At 35.7% G+C, this 13,398-nt stretch overlaps 1 protein-coding gene across 1 annotated transcript in view; it reads left to right on the top strand.

Moving 5' to 3' along the window:
* LOC146489383 (HEAT repeat-containing protein 5B-like) overlaps nucleotides 1-13,398 on the top strand; it is a 35,799-nt gene that overhangs the window by 3,244 nt on the left and 19,157 nt on the right. Inside the window, exons 2-12 of the mRNA XM_085108476.1 lie at nucleotides 232-443; nucleotides 1,476-1,524; nucleotides 2,165-2,224; nucleotides 2,700-2,849; nucleotides 3,983-4,312; nucleotides 5,036-5,698; nucleotides 6,227-6,338; nucleotides 10,121-10,273; nucleotides 11,003-11,102; nucleotides 11,832-11,941; nucleotides 12,843-13,006. Coding sequence (XP_084964602.1) covers nucleotides 232-443; nucleotides 1,476-1,524; nucleotides 2,165-2,224; nucleotides 2,700-2,849; nucleotides 3,983-4,312; nucleotides 5,036-5,698; nucleotides 6,227-6,338; nucleotides 10,121-10,273; nucleotides 11,003-11,102; nucleotides 11,832-11,941; nucleotides 12,843-13,006 — 2,103 coding nt within the window. The remainder of the gene's footprint in view (nucleotides 1-231; nucleotides 444-1,475; nucleotides 1,525-2,164; nucleotides 2,225-2,699; nucleotides 2,850-3,982; nucleotides 4,313-5,035; nucleotides 5,699-6,226; nucleotides 6,339-10,120; nucleotides 10,274-11,002; nucleotides 11,103-11,831; nucleotides 11,942-12,842; nucleotides 13,007-13,398) is intronic.

Below are 13,398 nucleotides of genomic sequence, written 5' to 3'. Positions count from 1 at the left end.
ATTTTCACACACCTCCACATTTTTCTAATCCTTGTTCCTTGCATTAATGTTGTAAATTAGTATGTGGAGACAAAGAAACTTGAAACTTGAGGAAAAAAGTAACTCAAGGATTCCCTAGTGTGTTATGGTAAAATAATGCCGTAAAAAATTGGCGTTGACTTAGTAACCACATTAAAATTTTAGATTTTGGTGGTGATTACGTTTTAGGGACAACTTTTGTTCATTTGATAGGCTCAGGTCAAAAGCTCTCAACAGAAACTTGAGGAGCAACTCTCCAAACAGTTGACTGAAATCCTTGGTCCACCAACCAGACAGTTACTGGCAAAGTGTTATGCACTGCTGTATAGTGTTGGTAGCACTACCACAATGTACGAGACTGTGAATAAGTGCAGTGATATAATCAAGTCAAAGGATGAATCGCAGTCATACCTTCCAGTCAAGCTGTAAGTTTTCTATATATCTCTATTATTTGATTGAGATTTACATAGAAACATCAACATTTGAATCTTCTTTGGTGGCCAAATTACCTTTAGTTATCAGCAGAACCAAAATTCATATAATTGCTGGAATTAGCATTAGTGAGGCAGCATTCTATTCTTTACAATTATAGCGGAAAAAATCCAAAATTTGTTGGATGTAGGTTTGGAAGCACGCAGTTGGTTGGATTTTTATTGTCTGGGATATCCATGCTTACAATGACATCAGTTAAAATTGCATAGGAAAAGAGATCTGCACATGTTTGCATTATTTCCTTGCCCGTTGAGGCAGATCATTCACAGTATTCATCGTCATGTCTGTGAGGGAAGCTACGTCACCCGCTGAGGCAATAAATTTGACCATTGAGTCAAAATCTCTGCCTGTTGAGGTAAATAGAAAAGAAAAGTTTGCAACCATCTTGATTCAAAATGTTGAAGCTAACCATTCAACTGTTAATAATAATTATTCAAATGGCTGTCTGCATTTTGGGATGAAATCTGAGTCTTTCTCACCCATTGAGATCATCCATTCAATGGTTAAGTCAAATTGTTTTTCAACTGTTGAGACAAAGGAAAACTTCTCAAGCACAGTTAAATTGTCATTCGCTCATTTACACTGAACATTCTTCAAAATATGTTTGTATTGCTAGAGATTTCAGAACATAATTTTTTATTAGAGCTTCATTGTTGTGACATCTATCGCATAAAATATGGAAAACCCTTAGGGTTTCATTAAAAAACGGATGACACCCACTATCTTTCTTTTTTTTGTGGGCTTTTACTCTACTTAATCTTATTCATATTGTATTGTCAGTATTTTCTTCCAGGTCTAATGCCAGCACTTACCTTCACATTGAAACTCCTAGTTTGTTTTGCATTATAGACTTAAGCACCATGTTGAAAGGTAGTTGGTATGCTTATAGGACTGAAATAGCCATAAGGATTGGTACTTGTTGAAAGTAACTCCAATTTTCATAACAATTTTGACTTTTTTTGTAGGACTGCGGTAACCTGCATAGGTGCCATTTATGAAAAACTGGGAAGAATGGTAAATTAATTTTAATTAATGTATGTTTAGTTTGCCATTTCAAAATGTCAGTCCAATTATAATGAAGAAAAAAAGAAAAAAAAAAGACTTTATCCCTTTAATGGTCAAGAGTGCCGCACATCACAAGATGTAATTAATTGCTTAATGTTTGGTCAACCTGTGTGAAATTTTGCATGACCAATTTTTAAGAAGTCTTGGAAAGATCTGTGCATTGAAGGCATAAAAACATGTGCCCCTCTGATATGAGACTTGATATACCACCCCTCCAACTTTTACAGCTTAGGGTGTACCTAACATGTACAAGGAATAAGGATTTTTGTTTCATTTTGGGCACTTGTCATGCAATCTTATCATTAACCTCCTCCATCTCTATCATAGCATACCCAGATGATAACTTTGAAATGTTTTATTACTTTGTGATCTTCTGGTTCATAGCTACCAGTTTAGAAAAATTCAGCATTTGCCTCGGACTTTAAATGAAAGTATTTACTTGCATTTAAACTTTTTCAGTAAGAGGATGGGAACAGTAATAGCTCATCACTACTTTCGTCAACCACAGTGCAAGATATTAATGGAATGGTAAAAAAAAAGAGAGGATTCCATAACATAATTTGTTGATGGTTCTAATTTATTTGAAAAGGCAGGTGGATCCTTCCAGGAGACAGTACAGATTCTTATAAAAGCCATGAAAAATGCAGAGGTATTTTAAACCATTAAAAAAAAAGAGAAATACAACATCCAAAGTTTACTGAAGTTACTTTCCTGCTTGATCAGCCATCCAAAACTTCTAATTCTCTTTGATGTAACTTCACTCCAATATCAACACAGCAATACATGTACATACACACCCATGTTGATTCATGTTCCCAAAATACAAGAAGTTTACAAGGAATAACTTGCCGAGCTTGGCTGCTCAGGCAGAATAATTTGATTTTTTTAATAGTATATTTATTTATTGATTTTTTGCTCTAAAATAAGCAGAGAAATGCTTTTGAACAACAACAACAAATTCTATTCCTTTTTAGCACTGATCAACATTTGAAAAACTCAAGCAGGTTGTGCTTTTTGATAACACTCTTACAACAGAGCGCTTAAATTCTACTCACTATCAATTTTACTTGTGTTAAATCAGTTCAAGTGATGCACAGCCAGAACATTTAATATCTCCTACTTAGTCTCAGGGACGGTGTGAAATCATGCTATGTCTGGAACAAGTGCTGCGTGGCCTTGGTAGTAATGGTGCAATGCTTCACAGAGATATTTACAAAGCAGTGCGAGTGGCTTTAACAGACAGAAGCATGTCAGTTCGATGCGCTGCAGCAAAGGTATGTTGTACCTCAGCCATACATTGTACTTATATTTGACACTAACTAATAATGGATAACAGTTTGATAAGGTTATGAATTACCAATTTATTATTGGATGAAATTCAACATGATAGGGAGTATTATCACTACCAAAGTCTGTGTTGTACTAAGGCAGATAATACATAATTTTTGCTCTCATGCAAAACCAAATCCAAAACTTGTTTATTATAAAATTAATTTAACACAGAGATGCATCACTTGAAGCTAAACTTTGTAGTTTCTGTGGCTATTTCTGCTGATATCGTAGGTGACATGATGCATCCAAGTCATTATGAAAAGTCTTGATAACTGAACACCACCTGTTGATACCAAATTTGCCATGTTTTTTTTGGTGACCTTTTCATATTCATAATAACTGATGGTAGGTTATTGATAGTATTATCTGGACTGAAAAATTGGTACACTTATGCTAACTCACTAATTAAAATTAAGTCATCAAAAGGCATAATGCAATTTTATAACATTTTCAACATCTCCTTCAAGTATACACTATTAGAAAAAGTGTTTAATATGTTGTAGGTTAAAATGAATCCAGGTTAAAATGATTTCAACCTAGATTGATTTGTATTTTCTTTTGTTAAGGTTGGGTAATTTACACCTGAAACAAAGGAAAATACAAATCAACCTAGGTTGAAATCATTTTAACCTGGGATTCATTTCAACCTACAACATTTATTTAAATAAATAATTGCACTGGCACTTGTATGATTAGTAATAAATCTAAATATTTGTGATTTCACTTTTAAAACATAGGACATTAAATTATTAATACATGTCTAAAATTGTGAAATTCAAATAGCTGCCAGGAATAACAAATAATATTAAATATAAATTTTAATTATTAATTTTCCGTGCTCATTTACTTTACTATAAAAATGGTCACTGCTCATGTTGTTGAAAGTTACATTGGTCAATATCACCAATAACAGTCCTTTGATCTGGACTACACATACTCTCACCACAGTAATCACACTGGACAAACTCGTATTTTAAAGTCAGTTGGTTTGTCAGCTGAAGTAGCAAAAATAACTTGTAACAGGTTGTGTTCCTTTACTGTTGATTAACTTTGTGAAGTGTTTGTTTTATTTTAGTGCGCCTTGGAGTTAATGAAGCAAGCTAACTTCCTTTATACCAGTGAACTGGAAGGAATGACGTCAACATGTTTCAAGGCTTTGGAGGGGTCAAACTATGATGTGCGAGTGTGTGTTGCTCAGTTGATTGGTACATTAATGGCCATGACACAGCAGGCTCCCTCAGCTGCTGCTGCAGCAGGCAAGAATAAAAAAACTTGCAGTCTGGAAGAAATGTTTGCTTACATGTCAGGTGGATTTCTACGTGGAGGAATTGGATTCTTGAAAGGGAGTGGTGGAGAGTTGCTCAAGAGTATTGCAACAAGAGAAGTAAGAGTTGGAGTCACACAGGTGAGTGCAGGGAAGTATTCATTACAAATAATGTGAAAAATAATTCCATAGTTTTGCTTTATGCGGCTGTCCACTATCACAATGAGCTAAGTATCCTCCTGGTAATTAATTTATTTAAGGGCTTGATACATTGAGGATGTAACAAAGGTTTACCATCTTCTGCATGTGATGAACTCTGGTTTCAAATGCCTGTGTTGGTTTGTAAAGGTAATATTGAAGGACTAATTGAAATGAAATAATAAAATATAGCAAAATTTCCACTGACAATGATTGTCAAATTATTAGTTCTTCTGCGGGACTTTGGTTTTGATTTGCAGCTTGTGAGAATAGTTTTGCAAACTAAGTTCCACTTCAAGATGGATGAAGAGAGAAAGAACTTGGTGGAAATGTGTTGTAATTTCAACGAGTAGTACTTTTAAAATGATAGCTATTGGCCCTTTCATAAACTAAACATATTTCAAAGCTGTTTAGTTAAAAAAGTTGCCGGCTTAGTTTTTGAACTTACTTCAATTTTAGCCTGATAAAAGCACAAGCTACATGTAGAACTTACTTCAACCTTGTGTAAAATGAAGTCTCTTAGATTTCTGTCACTGATTTTTATTCTGTTAATACTGATTTAACTAACCATGTTTAGCTGGTGTAAATGTGGCATATGCTTTTGGCTCTGAGAAAAATTAGCTAACATACTTATTTTATACTCTTTTTGTGTCATTTGTTTACCAGGCTTATGTGATTCTTTTTACTGAGATGGGTGGAGTCTGGGTACAAAGAAACATCAACCTAATATTAAAGCACGTGTTAGAACTCCTTTCCAGTCCCAAGGCAACTCAGACACATGTTGATGCAGTCTACTCCAGGCGCTGTATTTCATTTATTCTGCGTGCTGTACTTGGTCGACTGCTTGGTGAACCAGCTCAGTTAGATGCAGCAAAAGAACTCTGCAGTTTGATCACTAAGCAGATGAGCTTGGTTAGTGAAGCAGTCCACAGTGCTGCAGATAACAGCAACTCAGCAGGTGTCATTCAGAGCATGGATGATGTGATAAGTACTCAGCATGTGCTTGTCTGTGCACTGCAAGAGCTTGGATGTTTAGTACAAGGTCTCAGTACAACAGCCATGTCTCTCATCCAAGAGAATCTGTTAGACCATGTTTTGTCTGTATTGCTGCACCCAGCTCCTGCCGCTCAGTTATTGGCAGCTTGGTGTTTGAGATGTATAACAGTTGCCGTTCCGTCACAAGCAACACCTTTGATTGACAGGTGTATAAATCGTATAAGTTCCCTCAAGTCATCTGGTGAAGCTGTAGGTGGCTATGCTCACACACTTGCAGCTCTTGTGGGTGGAGTTTATCAGTGTCCTTTGGGGATTCCTCATGCTAAAGGAAGGGTTAGTGCATTCATTTATTATTTGTGATTTAAACTTTTTATTCTACAACACAGTTGTTTTAAAAATAAATCAATTATTCTTGCAAGTTTATGATGACAAAGGATTTGATAAAGGTGACATGTCGTCACCAAAACGGCATGTTTTAATCTCGCTACTTTTTATTCTAAAAAGTTTATCATGACAAGTACAGTAACATTAGAGCTCTTTGTTTTATACCAAAACATTGACTGTGCTTGACGATTGATCATCTTAAAAAGTCAGGAAGTGTTGAACATGTGCAGTCATGCAGTGTGTCACATTCTTGACACATTATGACATTATTTTAAATGGATTATACCAAATGTTCTCTCCAAAAGAGTGAGAAGATCTGGGTGCAAGATTATTTATGCAAGTTACACCATCAGTGACCTTGTTTGTTTGCAGGTGAATTTAAAGAATAGATAGTGAACAGGACTTTAGAAAGTATAGGATGCTAGATTTCATCCCTTTGTAGTTTGTGATCTCACAAATGTGTTATTTCTACTTCAGGCTGTATTCAATGTGGCAGATGAGCTTCTTAAGACAGCTACTCAGAATCCTAGGCTTGCTTTGCACAAAGCTAAAGCTGGTTGGATTCTGCTAGGAGCTTTGATGACTTTAGGTAAGTGAAATATGGCTTGGAAGTCAAAGTTTAAAGGTAGCTACCAGTAATCAAAGTATTTTATAATAAATAAACAAATGGAAAATTAATTATTTCATTGGTATACGTAACATGTGGCTCTTTGTCCCTTTTTTCTAGTTGAATTTAGCAAAAAAAAAAAAAAAAAATGGAAAAAACTTCTGGAGGCTTCTATTGAATTCAAACCCATGGCCTAGCTAACCATTTGAAATAAACACTTAACCCTAATCACTAAATTAAGGGCTTAACCCTAATCACTGAAATACGGGCATTGGCCCTAACCTTAATCAAATAATGTTAAAACTAAAAACAGTATCCTTGTGCAATTACCAACTTAAGTTTAAAAAATTTAGATACTTTAAAAATAGAAACCTACTTAAAAAAACCTACTGGTAGGTGAAAACCTAGTTAAGAAAAATAACCAAAGTAAAAAAAAAAAAAAACAATTAACCTTAATTGAAATTTGACCTGTAACATCTACACCACCTTGCCCCCATTACAATGTTTTTCGAAGAGGAAGACAATTTCTGAGGAATAGTTTGCAACATTGTATGAGGAAGGGAGGAACATGTTGTGGTCAGTACCCCCCTGACTTTCATGGAACCCAACCTCCTTCCCATCTGATGTATCTACCGTCTCACTAGCTACACAAGTCTCACAGCCACATATAAGGATATAGGTTTCTTTTAAGTGGACTTACTAAGCCTTGAACTACTAAGCTCTAGATCAGGAGTGTTTCCTTTTCCTTTTTGTCTAAATTTTAAATAAATATAAATAAATAATACTTCTATGTAGATAATCATAAAAATTTTAATTAGTAGTCAGGCCTAATCATTAAAATCAGTGCTTTGGTGTAAATACTAAAGGAAGGTCAGTGCTCAAGCCTAACCACTTTGTACTAAGATGAGTGCCTTTAGGTCTTTAGAGTAGTTGAAATTATCGCACTTTTAAGAAACTCTGGGATGGAGAAAGCATAGGATAGTACTACCATGCAGTGTCTCCGAACTCACCTGTAAATTAACCATTTAAAATCAGTGCTTAGGTCACAACAATATTATTAGTGCCTAGGACCAAATATTAAGAGGAGTTGTAATAGCACCTTTCAGAGGCTCAGGGGTGGAAAAAGCAATGGACACTGTACAACATTTGGTACACTGTCCCTTACATCACCTGAAAAGCTAACCTCTTGAAAATAAATATCAGTGTTTAGGTCTAAAAGTTAAGATCAGGTTTTAAGCCTAAATACTAACCTCAGTCCCTAGGCCTACAAATATTAACAGAAGTAGAAATTATTAATAGGACTTTTCAGATGTTTTTGAGTGGAAATTTATGCAGGATGGCACTGCACTGATGGGTCCTTTACCTTACTTGAAAGTTAACCATTCTTTGTAGCTACAAACACAAAATAATATTGAATTAGTGCCTAATGTGCCTAATGATAAACATTCAACTTGTTAGATGCCCTCAAAGAACTGATAGATTTAAAAATAAGAGGTGTGAAAAAAAAAATAGAACGGCAGTAGTTAAGCCTATTCAAAATTGTAGCACAACATTTCCCAAAAAAAAAGCTCTCCAAACATTTTGGCCCAGACTAAAATAGCATATTAAACTAGTTTAATTTAATCTAGGTTGAGGAGTGCGACATTGCTGGATTACTGCAAATAAAATATTGGCTGGCACATAAAACTTGCTCTAGCATGTCAACATAATGCACATTTCACCAAGGAAGGCTGTGTTCCTCAGTAATGTTCCAAAGGGAAGAGATTAAATAATTGAATTTACCTTATGTGAACATGGCCAAGCTTCAAATTCAATCTGCTACCAAAGCAACTTACCGATATAAAAAGGTTCCATGTCTCATAATTATTATATGCTACTAATGCAGTAGTTTAAAAAATTGCACTGGTTAAAAAAATTAAACCTATTTAAAATTGTAGTACAACATTTCCAAAAAATAAAAAACTCTCCAAACATTTTGGCCAAGACTAAAATAGCATATTAATCTAATTTAATTTAATCTAGTGCAGCATTGCTGGATTACTGCAAATAAAATATAATGGCACATCTAGCATGTCAACATAATGCACAGATTTCACCAAGGAAGGCTATGTTCTTCAGTAATGTTCCAAAGGGAAGAGATTAAACAATTGAATTTACCTTTTGTGAACATGGTCTCATTTCAAATCATTCTGTGTTACACAACTGAAAATGCCAAGCTCCAAGTTTAATCTGCTACCAAATCAACTTATAAAAAGTTTCACGACTCATAATTATTAGGATCTTGTGTCTTATAGGGGACCTCGATCGATGGTAACGGTCGATATGTCGGTCGACTGACGGTCGATATCTCGGACGATGTATCCACCGAGTATTGGTCGATTGTCGGTCGAGTAGCGGACGAGTGTCGGTCGAGCATCGGCCGCTATATAGGCGACGTATCGACCGGTCATTGGATCACCTTCGGTCGAGAGATCGACCGGCAGTCGGTCGGGATAGCATCGGCAGTGTGTCAGCAATATATCGGTGAACCGTCGGTCAAGTGCTGGTAAAGTATCGGTCGATGCATCTGCCGATACTCGGTCGACACGAAAAAGGAACGACGATTTTGCTTTGTTCTAAACCGGTTAAACCGGGACACTACAGTGTAATATGCTGGCATATTTTTGCGCGTTCTCTTGACCTAATATGGTAAAATGATGCAATAGTGGAAGAATAAAAAGAGATAACGACAGACTATCGACCCTGACTATTGACCAACTATCGGTCGTTATTATATCAGGGCCATCAACTGATATGACGACCGATATAGCGGTGCGCTATGTACGCGAATGTCGATCAAGATAAGGAAGAAGTGTCGAAAAAACATATCGATGGAATATTGACCGATATGTCGGCCGATAAGCGGTGAAATATCGATGAAGTATCGGTGATATGTCGGTGAAGTGTCGGTGTATTGCTATCTATATCGGCCGACAGCCACCTCGGTCGATACGACGACCGCCATAGCGGTACAACATCGACCGAGTAGCGACCAAGGCTCGACCGAGATATCGACTGTCAGTCGACCGTGAGTCGACCGACATATCGACCGTTACCATCGACTGAGGCCCCCTATAAGACACAAGATCCAATTATTATATAATAATTTAACACTGGTCACCAATTTATCATTAATTCCTGTGTTCTTTATGAGAAGTTTCAATTTTTGATTTAAGAAAAAGCCCTCCAAAATCTCTAAAGGGGACTACTGGATCCTTGGAGAGCAATTTTAGAATAAACTGATTTTACCTTCAAAGCATTTATTAAATCAAACCTCAAGTTTAAAGACCCAAAGCATGTTTTGTGTAGATGCCATGCAGAAAAAGCTGGGTAAATACTGTCATGGGATGTTTCCTTTTTATAGTGCCTAGGCTAATATCATACAAACCTACTTAATATGTTATTAACATTAATAACATTAAAAGTACTATCATGAAAAAGATGATTACTATCTTTAGGTAAAAACTCATAGCGTGAGTATATATTAAATACAATCTATTTGAACTGTGGATTCATGAAAGATTTAAAGAAAGGCCTTCTTTTCACAACTGTACTGTGATGGTCTTCCGTGTCTTTAAGAATTCCTTTAAACCAACACAACAAATGAATTTGTAGTTTGTTCTCTATCTATTAAGTGATTGTTATAATTTGCTTCTTTGCATTTTAGTCTTTCAGTAACTGGCAAGAGTTATTAATTAACAATACATCCTGGCGTTTTTTACCAGGACCATCTGTTGCTAAACATCATTTACCACAGATGCTTGTGTTGTGGGGAAATGCATTTCCTAAGACAGTGAAGGAGTTTGACCAGGAGAAGAATAGAGGCGATGCATACACTTGGCATGTCACTCTAGAATGTCGTGCAGGAGCATTGTGCTGTAAGTACTTAGTAACATAATAAGCCTGGTAAATGGTTGGTTGGTCAGTGTTGAGAAATAATTAGCGGATTATTATTTAAACTGTGACAGCTGTTTTCCAAGCATCTATCAGCAGTACACAAATTGTGTTTTGTGGTAGTCACTAGATTCCTCAAAGTCATGTAATCCACTGATCATTGCCAACCAAACCAGTAGACAAAGGATACTCAAGATACCCCAAATATTCTACTTAATTAATTTCCATTCTGCTCTGAGTCAAAGGCAATTGTTATAGGGATTTGTTTTCTTTATTAGATTATTGGTCTTGTTCTTGTTTAGTTTGTAACTCTATCTGTAAACTAAACCAGAGTGTTTTTGCCAGTGGTGTAGCACTAGGCAAACATGTATGTGACCTGAAGACCAAAGTTACGTACTTAATAACATGTTTTTTTCATGCCACCTTCATAGAAATTATACAAAAATAAAGGGCCAGAATATGGGAAAAGGTTACTAGCACATTACACAAAGCATTTACTTTGAGTATTTATTGTTTTTTATTTTTGCTCCATGTTCGTGAACAGTAAAGAAAGTTTACACCACTCATTAAGACAATTCTTTAACGCTATATACATCTAACGCATAGTAAAGATGTTGTAATGACTTTTAAATTGTGTTGAAGCCGGCTTTCGCAAAAAAGGCAAATCATCACCATGTTAAAAACTAACTATAGTTCTGGGTTTTGTTTTTTAGCCATGGCCAGTTTTTGTACCTCCTGTTCTGTTTTACTCACTGATGAGCTGATTCGTCGTCTCCTGGTCATCACAGATGCATGTTTAGCTATGTTACCCAGGTGAGAGTTAATTTTTAATGTACATGTGGAAGGCTAAAATATATAGTTGTTGCTTGATGATGATGATGATGATGATGAAAACTCTATTAAAGTGTCAAGCCTTGTAGCCTGGGACAACACCCATACTAATTAGGGGACGCATTTGGAGAGATGCTTGTAATATGTAGAGTTTGTTACTAATAGGGAAAGCAATTCTCTTTCCTCACCGGTGGTGAGGTAACATTCTGGCACATGGACTTTCTCAATAGAAACTATATGTACCAGCATATTATGATAGGTTGATATTTCGTACACCATTGATAATTATTTTGTTAAGTGATTGCCAGCGACGATTGTTTATATAATTATATTCCTAAAAAGGGGTGATATAGTGCAAAACATTTTTTATTTGTACACTTTACAATCAAGGAGTTTCAAAAACTCAGACATAAAATATTTGTGAACATTGTGAAGAAAGAGTGGCCTTTATTTGAGGTACATGTGAGCCTTATGGTCGTTACGTACCAAGAGGGTGATGGGTGTGTCTATTATTATTTTGAGAGGTGGCTATTGCTTGATGCAGTAATGTACTCTCTCAGTGAAAATCATAAGAAATCAAAAGCCAACAGAAAGTAGAAAAGGATTGAATTGGCTGATATTTTAAGAGTCAAATTAAATGCTGTCATGCTTTTTGTATTTCCTTTACAGCTCCTGGATAACACTGTTTTTTGTTGCGTAAATTTTATTCAGTTTTCCTCAGATAATCAAGCAGCATGGGAACCATTTGAAGGCCAGTGCAGCTATTGTTAGATTAAGACTGTATTCAGTGCTTGAATGTCTTCCACCAAAATTCTATGAAGGTACAGAGAATGTGTTAAATTTCACAGTAATTTTGAAGACTTCTGTCCCAAACGTCTGTCTAAAGTCCTAGGGAAAAGCAGCACTCCTGTTATTGTACCATTACTGGTGCATTTCATGGCACAATTTTTATGGATACCTTGTGTTAACTCCTGGTAAATTAGTGGGAGCTATACGGAGTCAGGCTAAACCATTAATAAACACACTTTACCCTCTTTACATCTTATTAGCTGCTTGGGAAATAACCCAAACCTATTAAGCTTTAATAATCTGATATTAAAAAAATTACGGCAACACAGCTAGCCCTTTTGGACTGTTCAACTTTATTAAAAATCAGCCTCAAGTCTTTGTGTTCTGTTGAAATTTTAGCCGGTGATAAGATCTCTTTCAGATGGTGAATTTCCCTTGTAACTGGCTTTTAGTGACATCCTGGACTAGTACTAGGCAGTGTAATGTTTTGAGGAACTTCATGATACTTTTCAAATGGGAAAACATGTTTCAAATGAGACCTCATCCATCATCAGTTGCAAGCTTACAATAAAACGAGTTAGAAGGTGGCAATTATTAAATAAATACATGTACCAGTAAGCTTACAAAGTGCAATGAAAACTAGTATGAATTAACATTTATGGGATAAAACACCTTATGACTTCAAGCAAGTGTAACCATGAAGTGAAACATCTTAATTTATCTTTGTCATACATTTATTGTCCATATTTCTTTTGCATTCTTTTCACATTTTTCTTTACTTTTTTGCCATAAACATACACGTGACTAGAAAGATGAATCATGTTTTCTGTTAAAAATGATACTGACAGTTGTAATGATAGTTTTTAAAATTGTTATGCAATCAATGTAATTGGAAATATGTGTCACTGTTTTCATTTTTTCTGCTGTAACTAGGAAGCTTTCATTCGCTGTTGCGAGGGCTGGTGGCAGAGTTCACTTTAGCTGAAAATCCCGCCATGACAACTACTTCATTACTGCGTACTGTGTGTCATAAAGATGATTCTATTCTGCTGGGTTCATGGATGCAGGAAACAGACCACAAGTTTGTAGAGGAGCAGGTTTGTGACACATTGGTGTGATCAAAACAATTTTAAGCAAGATCATCTGCTTTACGGACATTCTTTATGCTCCTGGAACAGCAAGTGAACAGTCAGTGAATTTTGAAAGGGAGAGCAAACCATAATTTAGTGTCATAAATTATGTATATGGATGATGGATCAATAAGGTAGGATTTGGCCTCTGGTACTAAAACCCATGATATCAGATTGGAGTTATTGTTATATTTAAAATCAAATTTTACCATGTTTTTTGTGTCAGGAATAAGTATTGTTTTGCTTGGTAAACCATTCACATGGGAACGTAAAATGAAAAAGGAGTGACCAAATGAGAGGAAAAGAATAAGATATTTGCTAGTAAAATGGGGTCTGATAGCAGGTTAGATTTTTTCCGC

Source organism: Pavona decussata, unplaced genomic scaffold (assembly GCF_977016875.1).
Source record: "Pavona decussata unplaced genomic scaffold, jaPavDecu1.1 SCAFFOLD_6, whole genome shotgun sequence".
In the NCBI taxonomy this organism is placed as follows: Eukaryota; Metazoa; Cnidaria; class Anthozoa; order Scleractinia; family Agariciidae; genus Pavona; species Pavona decussata.
This window is presented reverse-complemented; position numbering and strand designations above follow the sequence as displayed.